Source organism: Typopeltis vanoorti, chromosome 17 (assembly GCF_054136105.1).
Source record: "Typopeltis vanoorti isolate ZY-2024b chromosome 17, IOZ_Tvanoo_1.0, whole genome shotgun sequence".
In the NCBI taxonomy this organism is placed as follows: Eukaryota; Metazoa; Arthropoda; class Arachnida; order Uropygi; family Thelyphonidae; genus Typopeltis; species Typopeltis vanoorti.
This window is the reverse complement of record NC_143565.1, coordinates 11,050,635-11,066,964: the sequence shown is the minus strand read 5'-3', so window position 1 is coordinate 11,066,964 and position 16,330 is coordinate 11,050,635. Positions and strand designations below refer to the sequence as shown.

The window sequence follows — 16,330 nt, the reverse complement described above, 5'->3', positions numbered from 1 at the left end:
CTGATCTTGATAACCTCCTTTTGTCCTGAACCCAGCTTGTTCTTTTTTTTTATTTTTTATTATTATTATTTAACACCTCCAGGGAGTCCAATGACTCATCGAGGGAGGGTACCTGCTCTACAACTCTGTCTCCACCATTCACCAGCTGACCACAATTACACCAATGCCATCTACTGCCGACCACCACCACCACTAGTATTTCCACAGACAATCACAAACATCCATGCCCACGGTGGGATTCGAACCCGCAGCCCTTTGGCTGGAGAGTGGCTACGCTAACCACTCGGCCAGCCAGGCTGGTTCTTCTCAAAGTTTCTCTTCCACAATCTTTCTCGACTTCTTTTCAAATATGCCTGCATAAATTTTATCTGAAACACTTAGTAGAGAAATTCCTCAATAATTCTCACATTCAGCTTTATTCCCTTTTTTATAGATGGGTGCTATGAGAGCTCTATTCCAATCATTGGGAATTCGTCCTTCTGTCCAAGCCTTCTGAATTATGCAATATAGCCACTTCAAAACTTTTATGCCTCCATACTTAAGCATTTCTGGTCAAATATCATCTATCCAGCTGTCTTTCCACATTTCAAGTTTTTGGCGGTTTTTTTCATCTCAAGTATCAATATGTACTCCTCTTTGCATTCCTCTTGAACATTTTTCTAGTATGATTCTGTCACTGCTTGGTTTATTTAACAATCTTTCAAAGTAATTACTCCAGACATCTAGGATACCCTTATCTTCAGTTTTCGTGTCACTTTTATCATCTTTGATTTCTTTTACAGTACTCTTTCCTCCATTTCTAAGCTTCTTCAATAACCTCCAGAACATTTTGCCACCTTCCTGATATTTATTTTCTATATTCTTACCGAAGTCTTCCCATGACTTTTGTTAGGTACTTTTACATATAGCTTAGCTCGCTTTCATTTTTCTCTGTATGTTTTAGTGCATCTGCTGACTTATTTGCTAGGAACTTTTGATATGCTTTCTTCTTTTCCAGGATTGCTTTTTTAACTTCTTGTGTCCACCATGGTGTTCTCTTATTTTTCTATCCTTGCAGACAACTTCACCACATACCTCCCTAGATTCAGTCAATGTCTTCTTTCAGAATTTGTCAATAAGACTCGAAGGTTTGGTTCTTGTTTTCAGACTGCTGCAAATTTTTTTCCTTAATATTTATATAATTTATATATTTTATTTATAAATACAGGTAGTCCTCGATTTATGACGATTTACACTTACGATGGCCAAAAATTATTATTATTAAAAATTCCCTAATTTAATTTTGCCGCCAGCATATACATACACATATTACATTGCTTTTGTATACATATCACAACGTCGCCACTAGTCGACAAGCAAAGTCTATCACCGATACGCAGTAGCCGCTGCTATGATTCAAGGCTTTAAGTTTAGATGTTAAAATGAAGATCATTAAAGCACATGACAAAGGAAAGAAAGTCGGTGAAATAGCACAAGAAGAAAAACTATCGCATTCGACTATTTCTACAATCATAAAAGATAAATCAAGAATAATTGAGGCAGTTAATATGAAATGTACAATTTCAACGAAAAAAGAGAAGGGCCAATTCATGAAATGGAGAAGCTTTTGATGATATGGATCGATGATCAAATTAACAAGAATATTCCTCTCAGTTTATATACGATTCAAACAAAAGCATCAGCCTATTTGACAATTTAAGGAAACAACAAGAAGATAAATATGGCAAGCATACATTAAATATGATAAATACGGCGAGTGTTAAGCTAGTAAAGGTTGGTTTTATTGATTCAAAAGCCGATTTAACTTACACATAACACACGAATAACGGAAGGAAGCTGCTAGTACCAATTTTGAAAGTGCCGAAATTTTCAAGAAAAATCTTAAAGATGAAGGCTATTTACTAGAGCAGATTTTTAACGTAGATGAAACTGGACTGTTCTGGAAAAGAATGCCAGAACAAACTTACATTCACAGAGAAGCTACATCGCTGCCTAGTTTTAAGACATTTAAAGATAGGATTATGCTTTTTCTTGGAGGAAATGCTGCTGGTTTTAAATTAAAACCATTTCTTGTTTACTGTTCACAAAACCCAAGAGCTTTGAAAAACATTGACAAGAATAAATTGCCTGTTTACTACAGGAGTAATACTAAGGCTTGGATAACAATTGTTTTATTCGAAGACTGGTTCTTAAATTGTTTTATTCCAGAAGTATGTGCCTACTGTCTTGAAAAAAAACATTCCTTTTAAAATTCTATTGCTGCTTGACAATGCTCTTGGACAGTGGTCTCAAACTGGCAGCCTGCTGGCCACATTCAACCCCCGAAGCAATTTTACACGGCCTGCGAATACATTTCAATTATGTATTTGTTGTAAATACGGTGCTTATAGTTTTAGAGACATAGAGATATGGACTGAGCTTATGTGCGCATAAGCTCAGTCCATATCTACAATTTACAATCCGTAAATTTAGTTCACTAGCTGACAGTTGATGGTGCTTCAGTATTCTGGTGTTTCCTATGCACAGCTGCGCAGTTCATATTGCAATATAGATGGAGACAAACTAACGTACGGCTTATCAAACTTGTTTATTTGTGCATGTTGTTAGATCTACATTATATCAATACCTATCGTTTAGAATTGTGCATAACTTTTGAGTGTTGCTTTCATACGAAAATTCATCTTGTTGAATTAAAGTTGTAAATAAAATTATAATAGCGATTTTAATTAAGATATTAAACTGCAAGCCATCTCTTTAACAGAGAGTAAAAGAAAACTGCACGAAGAAGGATTCCAAGATAAATGGGAAATTATGTACCTTTGTGATGTTGTGCACAATAAAATGGTATGTTTTATTTGTAATAAGGGAATATCAGTTCCAAAAGAATACAGTTTACGTCGCCATTATGAAATGAATCATGAAGAATATTTTGAAATGTTGGAAAGCAAATTGAGGGAAGAAAAGTTAATTTCTGAAATCTGGCTTACAACGACAACAAAATTTTTTTACTGAAGCAAATAAATCCAATGAAGCAACAGTTCACGCAAGTTTTGCTCTTGTGCACATCATTGCAAAATGATCAAAACCATTTACTAATTGTGAATTCCTTAAAGATGGTTTGATTAAGTCTGCTGAACTTCTTTGTCCTGACAAACAACAATTATTTTAAAATATTAGTTTGTCAGCCAACATGGTAGCGGAACATATTAACGAAATCGCTAGTGATTTACGATGTCAGTTAAAAGAAAAAAGTATAGATTTTGCAGCATTCTCAATAGCAGTTGATGAGAGTACTGACATCGCAGATATAGTACAACTTGCCGTTTTTGTACGAGGTGTTACTGATGAATTTGAAGTGATTGAGGAATTATTGGAAATAATTCCTATGAAAGGAAAAAACTGGTGCACAGGATATTTTTTCTGAAATAAAAACTAATAGATAAATATAAATTAAGTTGGGATAAAATGGTTGGATTTGCAAGTGATGGTGCAGCTGCTATGGTTGGTAAAAAAAAATGAAAATTTTCTTCTTTCACTATATTTCTTAATTTTAAATATAGTGAAAGAAGAAAAATTTCAGAATAAATTTTGCACTATGCATTGCATTATTCATCAAGAAGCACTTTGTGCCAAAAGTTTGCAGATGGATAATGTTATGGAAACAGTAACTAAAACAGTGAACGTTATCCATGGACGAGCTCCGAATCATCGAGAATTTGTTGCATTGCTTGAAGAAATTGAAAGTGAGTACGGAGAAATGATTTATTATAATGAGGTGAGGTGGTTAAGTCGAGGAGCTGTTAAAACGTTTTTTGATTTAATAAATGAAATCAAAATTTTCATGACACAAAAAAATAAAACCATCGATGAGCTATGTAATGATACATGGATAACAGATTTAGCATTTATTGTTGACTTAACCAGCCATTTAAATATTCTCAATAAAGAGCTGCAAGGAAAGAATAATCTTATCACTGACATGTATGCTCGTATTAAAACTTTTAAAGTTAAATTGCAATTATGGGAAACACAACTGGAATCAAAAAATTTCGTACATTTTCTACATCTTAAATCCTGCCCAATTATTTCAAATGAAAAATCTCAAGAATATGCAAGAAAAATAGCATTATTACAACAAGAATTTGAAGAAAGATTTTAATGATTTGGAGTCCGATTTTACATTATTTTCATTACCATTAAAAACAAACGTGAATAACGCACCAGAAAATCTACAAATGGAGCTAATTAATTTACAGTGTGATATAAATCTTATTCAAAGATTTGAAGATACAGATTTAACTTTTATTCGTACTTGTCAAAAGATAAATACCATCCGTTACGAATTTTGCAATAAGAATAATCGCTTTGTTTGGGAGTACATTTATATGTGAACAGTTTTTTTCGCAGTTGAAAATTAATAAGTCTAAGAAAAGAACCCGATTGACCGATGAGCATCTACAATCCGTGATGAAGATAGTTTCTAGTAATTTTTCTCCAACGCTACAAACTTTATCAGAATCAAAACTCCATCAAGTGTCAAGTTGCAGTAAGAAATAAAGAAGTTTATAATTATTTACATAATTATACATATGTATTTTTTCTGTATGTGTCGAAGAAAAATTTAATAAATAAAAGAAAGAGAATAGGTTGTCATTATTTATTCTCAAGTTATAAAGGTTATAAAAGGGTTTCATGGATAAAGGGGTGGTATCCATACATTAGGAGCAAGTACGGTTCAATATATATGTATATATATATATATTCACTCTCATTTTGTTAAAAAAAAAAATTCCGGCCCGTCAGCTGCTTTCACATCGTGCATTCGGCCCGCATGCAATGCGAGTTTGAGACCACTGCTCTAGGATATCCTCTTCACATCCACGATTTGAATGAAAATATAAATGTGATGTATCTACTGCCCAATACAACAGCTGTGATTTAACTCGTGGATCAAGGGTTGAAATTAAACCATGGGCCAAGGTTTGATTGGTACATTCAAGACAAATTACCTGAAAACTACATTTTCTCAAGCAATAACAGCAATGGACAACGATGCTCTATCATTACATGATTTTTGGAAAAATTACGATATTAGCCAGTGTATCCAGAACATTGGAAATTCATAGAAGGAAGTATTGGATCAATGTATGCGAGGAATTTGGAAGAAGTTACTACTGCAAGAAACACTCAAAGAGTACAATGAGCATAGTATGTTAGAACAAATTCATGAAGAAATCGTTGAAAAATTGCAGGAAAACTGGATTTAGAAATCAGTATTACTGATATAGAAGAATTAGCAGATAACGAAGAAGGTGAACTGACTGATCAAGACTATTTTCCAAAATGAAAGAGTTGTAGAAGAAGAAAGGAATAATGAGGAAGATGAAGAGAAATCGTTAAAAAAATTTACTGTAAAAGGATTAGCTGAAGAATTTTCTAAACTAGATCAAGGACTTCAGCTACTCGAAAATATGGATCAAGACACTGATCGCTTCGCCAAAGTCGAAAAGCGAATTCGAGAAGCAGCCAGATGTTATTGTGAAATATATGAAAAAAAAAAAAAAAACTCAACAGACAACATTAACCAATTTTCTGATTAAAAAAGCTACTCCCGATCGTGAAAAATAACCATATCGTCCAAACGAGTGACAGTTGCTCACCTGTTTAATTAAAGACACCGTTAATAAGTTTTCTGTTAACTATTATTTAAAGGAATTTCAAATTAAAGTGCACCATTTTTGATATGTGTTTATGTATTTTTTTCTTAAATCTTTCTTTCTTAGTTTTGTATTTATGTATTTGTATGTGTTAATAATTAATTTATAAATGTTTATGTAAGTTTGTGCATTTTTAACCGTTTTAAGTTAAATAGAAACTTAATCTATGAAAATATTATAACAGAAATCAAACAAATCAAGAATTAAAAAAAGTCCTCGACTTGCATCAGAATCAACTTACAGCGGAGACGTTGGAACAGAACCCCGTCGTAAGTCGAGGACTACCTGTATATAATTGTGTGTGTGTGTGTGTGTGTGTGTGTGTGTGTGTGTGTGTGTGTGTGTTATATATACATATAGTTAATTAAAGAAATTTAATGACTGGAATTCAAGAAATACCAAAATAGAAAAAACTATTTATTATTTGAATGTGCAGCTCTTCTTAGAAGACTTCATTGGGTGCATAACATGTAAAGAGAAATATAAAAATATATTTCAATATATATATATATATAGAGAGAGAGAGAGAGAAATACATTCCAGAGAAACAACAGCTATAAATTAACTTGAAAATGTATTGCTGACATTTGAAAGCATTCTGGATGCCATAGTGTTGTTTGGCATGTTCACTTAGGCATGAGTTCATGAATGGCAAAGCTGAATAGCTGATGCATGACAATCAGGGGAGGGGGGATAGAACGTGATTAGATAATGCACTGGCTCTAGTTCTGCCATATGTAATGTTACACATTTTCTTCCATGTGCAACTTGGTAGATTTCTTTACCTAACCAAAATTGTGCATATTGCAGTTACACTAAAGACAATAAACTCCTGGAAACTTTAGGCTGTCATGTTTTGGTATAGGTGTACTGAGTAAAGAAAGGAGTTTGACAAGAGGAGTAAAAGAAGTTGCAGATTTTAAATTAGCTTTAACCTCTCTGATTGTCACTCTTTAGCTATCCAGCTATGACATTCATGAGATTATGCTCACGTGAATATACCTAACAATTTCTATGGCATCCAGAATGCCATCAAATGTCAGCAGCACGTTTGTAAGTTAATTTATAGCTGATTTTCCTCTTGTAATATATATTTTGTATTTTTCGTTTCTTTTCATGTTATGCACATTATGAAGTCTTCTAAGAAGACTAAACTAGTTTAACATCCAAATAATAAATCTTTAACATATAATAGAACCAAGGTAAAAAACTCAACACCTGTACTGAAGACGCCACTTAGTCAAAAATTTTACAATAAATTTTTACATGAGTTTTCCTCCTTTTTTATAGTTATTATTGTACCAATTCATGGTATTCCATTATCAAGACAAAAAAGGAAGCACATGTAGTATTTTCTCTCTTTTATAGGGATTGTATCCATTTGTTAAAAAAGTATCCACTGGTTAAAAAAGATATTTTACAGAATGTATACCACATAAATAACTTTATTCATCAGAACATTAACAGATATTTTCTTTTTTGCATCTTTTAAAACATCTTCTTCTTGTAGGCTAAAGAACAATAAACGAAATTTAAATACAATTAAATGAAACGTGAATAAAAGTTGAATCTCTTTGAAATATGAGGGTAGTCGGAAAAGTTCTCAGATTAACAATGAAAAACAAATTTATAATTTCAAAATTATTTTTATTTTTCAACATAATCTCCCTTAGGACTAATACATTTATTCCAGTGATGCCAGAGCCCTTATCCTGTCCCTGTAGTGGTTCTCAGTAAGATCTGCAAAATACCCCCCTACAGCTGCAATCACCTCTTGATTCAAACGCTGACCAGCGAGGAAGAGTTTTAGTTTTGGGAAGAGATAGAAGTCAGAGGGAGCCAAATATGGGGAATACGGTGGATGTTCCAACAATTCATAGTGCAGATCCCTTAATTTTCCCATTGCCAAAACATTTTTGTGGGCAGGTGCATTGTCCTGATGAAAGATGATTTTTTTCTTCTCCAAAACCGGGTCTTTTCTCACGAATTTTTTCATCTAGTCTGGTTAAAAGATTAGAATAATATTCCCTGGTTATTGTTTTAGCCTTTTCAAGATAATTAATAAGCAAAATGCCACCGATTCCATGACCTTTCCTGCTGATGAAACCGACTTTGTCTTCTTTGGCACTGAACAACCAGCTTCTGTCCACTGTTTTGACTGCTGTTTCGATTCTGGTGTGTAATGGTGAATCCAAGTTTCATCCATGGTAATAAATCTTCTTCTTGTTTCTCGTGGAAAGGCTTAGATGTTGGTTATGCATTTTTACTAAATAGCTTAAGGAAATTACGACGTATAATTATTATTATTATTATTATTATTATTACCACAGGCTACTCCAGGAGTCCTTAGACTCATCGAGGGAGGCCCTAAACATCATGTTCACACAGCTGTTCAACATTCTCACAGTATCTATCATACCTTGCCTTGATCTCGCTCACTGTCATAGCACCCACAACAGACTCTGGCAGCTTATTCCACTCATTTACCACTCTAAAAGTAAAGAACCCAGCTCTAACACCCCTGCTAACCATGCTCTTGCCCAGCTTCCATGGGTGTCCCCTAGTTCTCCCACCACCAGTCCTGATCTCAAAAATATCATCTGAATTAATCCTATAGAATCCTTTTAGCAATTTGAATGTCTCAATCATATCTCCCCTTTTTCGCCTATCAACTAGTTTCTGCAACCCACAAAGCTGATTTAGCTACTTTCGCAATGTACCCCCTAAACTTCATCTCCCTATCCACCAACACTCCCAAGTCCCTGGCCTCATCAATCTCTTGGAGTACAGTTCCACCAATGTGGTATACTGCTGCTAATCTTTTCACTCCGAAATGCATAACCTTACATTTTGTCACATTAAATTGACGTCCATTCTCCTTAGTCCAGAACTCCAATCTATCTAAGTCATCTTGCAAGACTTTGACATCTTCTGCATTCACTATCGCCCTACCCAACTTTGCATCATCAGCGAACAAATGAACTGTCCCACTTAGACCATTCCCTATATCGTTAATGAACAGATTAAACAGCAGTGGTCCAAGAACAGAACCCTGTGGCACACCACTAGTCACAGGCCGTTTTTTGGACTCTACTCCTGAATAAACTACTCTTTGATATCTCTCCATCAACTACCCAGCTATCCATCTCACCAACCCTATATCCATTCCCATATGTTGTAGTTTACGGATTAGAATTCCATGTGGTATCCTGTCAAACGCCTTTGCCAGGTCAAATGCATCCAATCCCAGCAGTATCACTGTAAACCCATTTCCCTTATCCAGTTCAGCCGTCACCCTGTTATAAAACTTGAGCAAGTTACTGAGGCATGATCTACCCTTCACAAAGCCATGCTGTCCTCTGTACAGTATCTCATTTTCATCAATCCATTCCTGTATTTTTCCCTTGACTACTTTCTCCAAGACCTTGACAACGACTCCTGATATGCTGATCGGTCGGTAATTTGCAACCATAGTCTTGGATCCGCCTTTATGCAGTGGAACTATTTTCCCCTCTTTCCACGCCTTCGGGACTAAGCCAGACCTGAGACTCAGATTAAACAACATGGTCAAGGGCACTGATAATTCATTAGCCGCTTCATGCAAGACTCGTGCCGGTATACCATCCAATCCCACAGATGTATTCACATTAAGGTTCTGTAATAGACTATTCACCTCCACTTCATTCATCACAATTCCCATATAAACTAATGGTTCCTTCATTTTTTCAACGTCACCACCTGGATGATATACTTTTGCAAAGTGCGCGCTCAGTAACTCCACTATATCGACTGGTTCAGTGAACTCTTTACCATCGTCATTCCTTAAAATCATTTTGCCATGTACAGTTTTTCTCTTGCTTGCAGCGTATTGAAAGAACTGTTTGGGATTCTCTTTTGCTTGCATAGCTAGTTTCCTTTCATAATCGGCTTTTGCTGTTTTTACCACACTCGTTACCCTTATAGCCTGTACTTTATACCGTTCGTGTGCCTGCAGGTCACCCCTTTCTTTAAATTCCCTCCATAGTTGTTTCTTTTTTTGCAGCTCAAGCTTAATGGTGTTATTCATCCATTTAACCCCTCCTTGTTTCACTATTCGGACCTTAGGTATACAATTAGCCATAACCTCTTGTAAATGCTCTTTGATCACTTCCCATGCTCTATCGACGTCCAGCCCTTGCAGTTGTACATGCCATGGCACTGATCCAAGCAATCTCCTAAGCTTGTCATACTTGCCAGCACGGTAATTCCACATATGCCCTGTCTTAATCACAAATTTCACACCTTTAGCCACCTCCCAGGTCAAGACCTTATGATCACTCTCACCAATAGGTGGCAACATGGTCATATTCATTACAGTCAAATTCTCAGATACTATTACCAGGTCAAGCACTCTCACACCCCTAGTATTTTCAATTACATGCTGTTTCAGATAGTTATCCCTTAATAATTGAATAAAATCCATTTCCTTCCTCACATGTGTCCTCTCCTCCTTCCAATCAATGTTACCATAGTTGAAATCCCCCATAATAATTACCCCCCTTCCACTCATTTCATCAATTTGTTTATGCATACCATCTCCACCATCTATTCCATCACCTGGTCTATAGCAGCACCCAACTGTATATTTTATTCTGCCAGTATCAGAATAATATACGTACAACGTATATTAAAATAAAATATAATTTATTTTAATATACATTAAAATAAATTTTAATACACTTCCAATATTTAGACAACGTCACATTGCCATTTTCACAGGAACTTAAAAACAAGACACGTGCATGCAAGCGCAACAAACAGTAAATGAGGACGAAGCAGGAAGCTATTCTTTCTCCTAAAAGTCCTGATTGTGCCTCCCTAGCAGGCAATTGGTATTCTTGGACGATTGGGCTGAAGGTCTTCTGATGTAGGTTTCCCAAATTTGGGGCAGTCTCATGCTACCAAATTTTTAGGTTTGGATTGTTTCTTAGGGCTGAGACTGAATCCATGAAAAGCCTTTTGTTTGAATTTACTACGGTGTATTATCGTGGCTTTCTTCCATCGTATTCTATGGTGAGTATCCAGTGCATGATAAGACCAGAGTGGCTGTATTGGTGAAACCGAATGTAGTTCTTGTGTTTTGAAATTCTGATATTAGCTGTCTTGCCTGTTTGGCCAAAGTAGGACCGACCTCCCCCTTAGACCTACCTGGTATACACCAGGTAGGTCTAGGGGGGAGGTCGGTCGTTAGTAGAGCAGATAAGGGATGCCAATTTTTTATAGGGTCTGTAACAAGAAGTTATGTCATGTTTTCTTAGGATTTTTTTTAGTCACCCACCAGCCTGATGGAACCTTGGTTTTCTCAGTCTATAGAAAACCCACCCATACAGACAGATACATTCACCAACAATTCCCCCCCCCCTCACAACAATATGGAGTCATTAAGATACTACACAACAGGGCTTAACTTATCTGTTCAAATGACAATGCCCTAACCACAGAACTAAACCACATTCTCAACACTTTTTCAGCCAATGGCTATCCCCCCCCCCACAAAAAAAATCCAAAAAATATTGAAACCAATAAACCACAACCCCCCCCCCCCCTCACAACAAGGATTACTCTAAATCCATCAATACCCTATATCTGAGGCCCCTCAGAAAAAATTATAAAAATCTTAAAAAAAACATGAATTGACCTTGTTACAGACCCTATAAAAAATTGGCATCCCTTATCCGCTCTACTAAAGACCTCCCCCCCTCCCCCCGACTTACCTGGTGTATACCAGGTCCCTTGCAGCTGTAAACTGTCTTACTTTGGCCAAACAGGCAGGACAGCTAATATCAGAATTTCAGAACACAAGGACTACATCCGGTTTCACCAATACAGCCACTCTGGTCTTGCAGACCATGCACTGGATATCCGCTATAGAATACGATGGAAGAAAGCCACGATAATACACCGTAGTATATTCAAATACGAAAGGCTTTTCATGGAATCAGCCTCAGCCCTAAGAAACAATCCAAACCTGAACAAATTTGGTTGCATGAGACTGCCCCAAATTTGGGAAACCTACATCAGAAGACCTTCAGCCCAATCGTCCAAGAACACCAACATTGCCCGCTAGGGGGCACCATCAGGACTTTTAGGAGAAAGAATAGCTTCATGCTTTGTCCTCATTTACTGTTGTGCTTACGTGCAGTGTCTTATTTTCAAGTTCCTGTGAAAATGGCAATGTGACGTTGCCGAAATATTAGAAGTGTATTAAAATTTATTTTAATGTATATCTTAGTATACGTTGTAATTTCCTTAAGCCATTTAGTAAAAATAGTAATAAATCGATGCAGAAAATCAGTTTTGTTCTTGTTAAAACGCTCCAAGAACTGTTCAGAGATTTTCATGCTAGTTCATTTTTGATCTGCTGTGAGCAAGCACAGCAGATCAAATGTTTAGTCATCTTGTGCAAAGCTTTTTCATATGCAATTCTTCATGCAAAATATATCCTCGCTGGTCATCCAATACCATATCATGCACTTAATCAATGATTTCTGGTGTTGTTACACTTTTTGGACATCCTTCACGTGGATCATCTTCAAGGCTGATACCCATTTCTTAATTGTCGAAAACGAAGGAGAAGAGTGTCTATAAACTTTTATGAACTTTGAATGAATTTATTTTGGTGTTAAATCTTCTTTTACAAAGAATTTTATAACTGCATGATACTCAATTTTATCCATTTCAAGGGATACCGACAACACTTTTGTTTCAGACAGCTGTATAAAACAAACTACTTGATAGAATGACTTGCAATTTCACATGGATGCTTATGACAGATGTACCAACATAGAAAAAAAAAAATTGTGCCAATAGTGTTGCCATCTATGGTCGAGACTGAGAACTTTGCAGACCACTATCCTCGTGTGTGTGTGTACACAGAAGGTGTGACAGTTTAATTCCCGGAATGGCTGTGTAGTATCGCCTGTGTGGTGATTTGGTTGGAGTCACTCAAGTAATCAACTGATTACTCGAGTGACTCCAACCTCGAGTTAAGACATGTAGAGAAATGTTTTAACTGATGCATTCATAAACAATAAGCTGATAGAGCCATTTGCTAATTGGCTATTGCAAAAACAATAGAGATTTGGAGCAGCATGTAGAGATTCAAAGATGGGTGAGAAGATGTGAATGAAAAACCCAGAAGTGGGTAGCCAAAAACAAAAATGACAGACAGAAATGTGACCAGAGTATGAGATTTGGTATGGTCTGACAGATGATTAAATGTGCAATTAATGGCTGAGGAATTGCAAACGAATCGAGAAACAGTCAGGGTAATTTTTACTGAAGAATTGGGTATGCATTGTGCTGCAGAGAAGTAACTGCAGATCTGAGAGAGTATTCTTAGAATTGTCTTTCTATGTTTCAGCTATAAAACACAGCCCTAACCTCAGTTGCATGATAGGACATCAGTTCCTTTTCTGTTAGAATTTGATTAATTTCTTTAACAACTTACTTGAGTTATGTGTGTGCGCATGCACCCATGTGCATGCGTGTTATTTCAACGTGCACACATGTTTCAGTGTTCAAAATTCAACTGTTACAATGCATGTATTGTAACAGTTGAATTTTGTGCTCTGAAGATGCTGGTTGGAAATTCAACAAAATAATAGTAACTTATTTTCTTGTTTTATTAACTATTTTCTGGTACTGAAAACAGTTAAAGCAATGTGCATCATATTCAGATATTTAAATTGCTATAATAATTATTTAGAATATAAATAAAGAAAATAAATTAAAAAGATAAAGAAAAATAATATAATTTTACTTTATTGGTTTAATAATTTTGCATGAAGCTTGAGATTTAAACTTCAGTGATATATTTTAAGCAATAAAAATATATACTGTTATATTTAGATTATAGGAGAACAAGATTTACGGCACGTAACTTTGCGTAGTTTAGGACTGACCCATGGAAAGGCTGTGATCAGGTAATATTAATCAGTACAAATGTATCTGTAATAGTAAGAAATGATAAATAATGTGTATGTGTTTGTGTGCAGTGCTTTTTTATTGGGGGAGGATGGTATGTCATAATGGTACATTTAAAAAAAAAAAAAAAAACAGCATGTGTGATATACAGATGCAGTACATTCAGAAATTTGTAATATTCAGTATTTTTTTTTTTATAAGTTTAGTTTAATGAAATTTGCATCCCCCCCCCCCAGTTTCTCGTGTTAAGATATTTGCTATATTAAACTTCATAACAACTTTTGGAATTTTACTACTTTCATGGATATTCTTTTCATCTGAGAAGTAATAAAATTTCTTCAACCCTAAAGTAAAAAAAATGAAAAGAATTATTAGTTTCTATTTATTAGTTAACTACTGAAACTGGCTCAGTAGTTAACTGTCAAAGATTGGTTTTCCTAGCAATCATTCCTTGCATCATATTGGCCATATCTGTGCCCAATAACAAGGTTCAAGTTGCTGGAAGTTTGATTAAAAAAAATTGGGCAGAGTATAACTGGGTGAATTATTTTTACGATCTGACCTCCATGGAGTCAGAGAGTCATTAGTACACACTATTGCATACAAAGCTCATCCAACTATGCCTTAAACTGATTCAATGTATCTACATTCACAATACACTCAGGCAATGCATTCCACTCTCCATGTAAAGAACCAACTCCTCTGCTCACACCCTTCTTATATGGATTGCTGTAATTAGTTATTATGATTACCCAAGACCTAATGGAGTCAAAGACTCATCTGGGAGGTCACTTTATCACACACACACAGCTCATCATACCGTGCTTTAAACACACTCAAATTCTATGCAGACACCACACTCTCTGGCAAGGCATTCCAATCATTCACAACTCTGCATGAAAAAAACTTGCTTCTTACTTCCCAACTCACACACCTTCTTTATACAGTTTCCAGGGATGACCTCTTGTTCTCCCCTGATCTCCCACTATTTTCTGTAGAACCTCTCCAGCATTGATCCTATAACAATCCCTTACTAACTTGTAGGTCTCTATTGTATCTCCCCCTCTTCCTCCTGTCCACCAGACTCTGCAAATTGCATCTTCTCAATCTTTCCTCATACTCAACATTCCAGAGATTAGAAACTACCTTAGTCAGTCACCTCTGGACCCTTTCCAACATCTCTTCGTCCGTCTGAAAACCAGATGACTAAATCTTGGCACAGTAGTCCATGTGTGGCCTAATCAAAGCCTTATACAATGGAACAAGAATCTCCTTACTTCTACAAGTCAGTGTCCTCTGCATCATTCCCAGAAGCCTTTGTGTTGTCTTCACAATTTTAGCTATGTGTTCCCTAAATTTCAGATCCTTATCCACCATCACCTCAGATCTCTTATTTCTTCCACCTCCTACAATATATCCTCACCAAGCATATATTCTGCATCCCGAACTCACATCCCCATTCCCGTGCCCAATCACTCAATTTATTCAAGTCTTCTTGTAAGGCCACATCTTTTCTACTCTTCATGAATCATCCCAACTTTACATCATCTGCATATAACTGAATATCTCCATCCAAATCTTCACCAATTTCATTAATATACAAGTTAAACTGTAATGGCCCCAAAACAGACCCCTGAGGCACATCACTAGTGACTTTCCTTTTCCTGGATATCACCCCCCCATACACAACTTGTTGATACCTATCAGATAGCCAATCTTCAATCCAATGCACTAATCTAATATCCAACCCCATCTGCTCTAGTTTGACTGTCAACTTATCATGAGGTACTCTATCAAAAGCCTTTACGAAATCTAAGTATATTACTGTGTATCCTTCTCCTCTGTTCAAAGAAGCAGTCACCTTATTGTAATAAGTAATAGATTACTAAACATTACCTTCCTTTAGCAAATCCATGCTGTTCATCAAAGATAATACCATTGTTGTCAACCCAATTCTGGATCCTAGTTCTCACAAGCTTCTCCAACAACTTAACCACAACATCTGACACAGAGATGGGCCTATAGTTTGATGCTTGAGTTCTGTCACTTCCTTTATGAAGTGGCACAATCTTGTCCTCTTTCCACTCCTTAGGAACTTGATCCGGTGCAAGGCTCATATTAAAAAATATGTCAAGGCTGGCATCAACTCCGTGACACATTCCTTCAGAATACGTGGTGATATATTATCAAGTCCCACAGCCTTATTTACATCTAGTTTGCTCAACTCCCCATACACCTCTTGCTACTTACAGTCAGTCTCTCCTCCCCATCATCAACTGCTCTCAATCTCTCCATGAAGTCACATTCAGAAGGTTCAAAGACCTTTATGAACTGCTCATTAAGTATCTCCACCACACCTTCCGCAACAGCTATCTTTATACATTTTCTCCAATCAATGTCATCCTTCCATAATCATTATTTCTTTTGCTGGTTACATATCGAAAGAACTCCTTAGGATTCTTTTTAGCTTCCTTAGCTAACTGCTGTTCATACCTCAATTTAGCTACCCTCACCAACCAAGTCACCTTCCTTTCCTGGTCTTTGTAATCCTCATGGAATTGGTTATTTCCACTTCTCTTATGCTGCCTCCATAATGCCCTTTTGTTCTGTATTGCATGCTTAATATCTTTATTTATCCGTTTCACACC

General features: G+C 36.1%; 1 protein-coding gene across 2 annotated transcripts in view; it reads left to right on the top strand.

Moving 5' to 3' along the window:
* Positions 1-16,330, top strand: part of LOC150097146 (tether containing UBX domain for GLUT4) — a 357,344-nt gene that overhangs the window by 136,994 nt on the left and 204,020 nt on the right. For both annotated transcript variants that reach the window (XM_090407282.1, XM_090407283.1), the window contains exon 5: positions 13,608-13,681. In XM_090407282.1, coding sequence (XP_090263408.1) covers positions 13,608-13,681 — 74 coding nt within the window. The remainder of the gene's footprint in view (positions 1-13,607; positions 13,682-16,330) is intronic.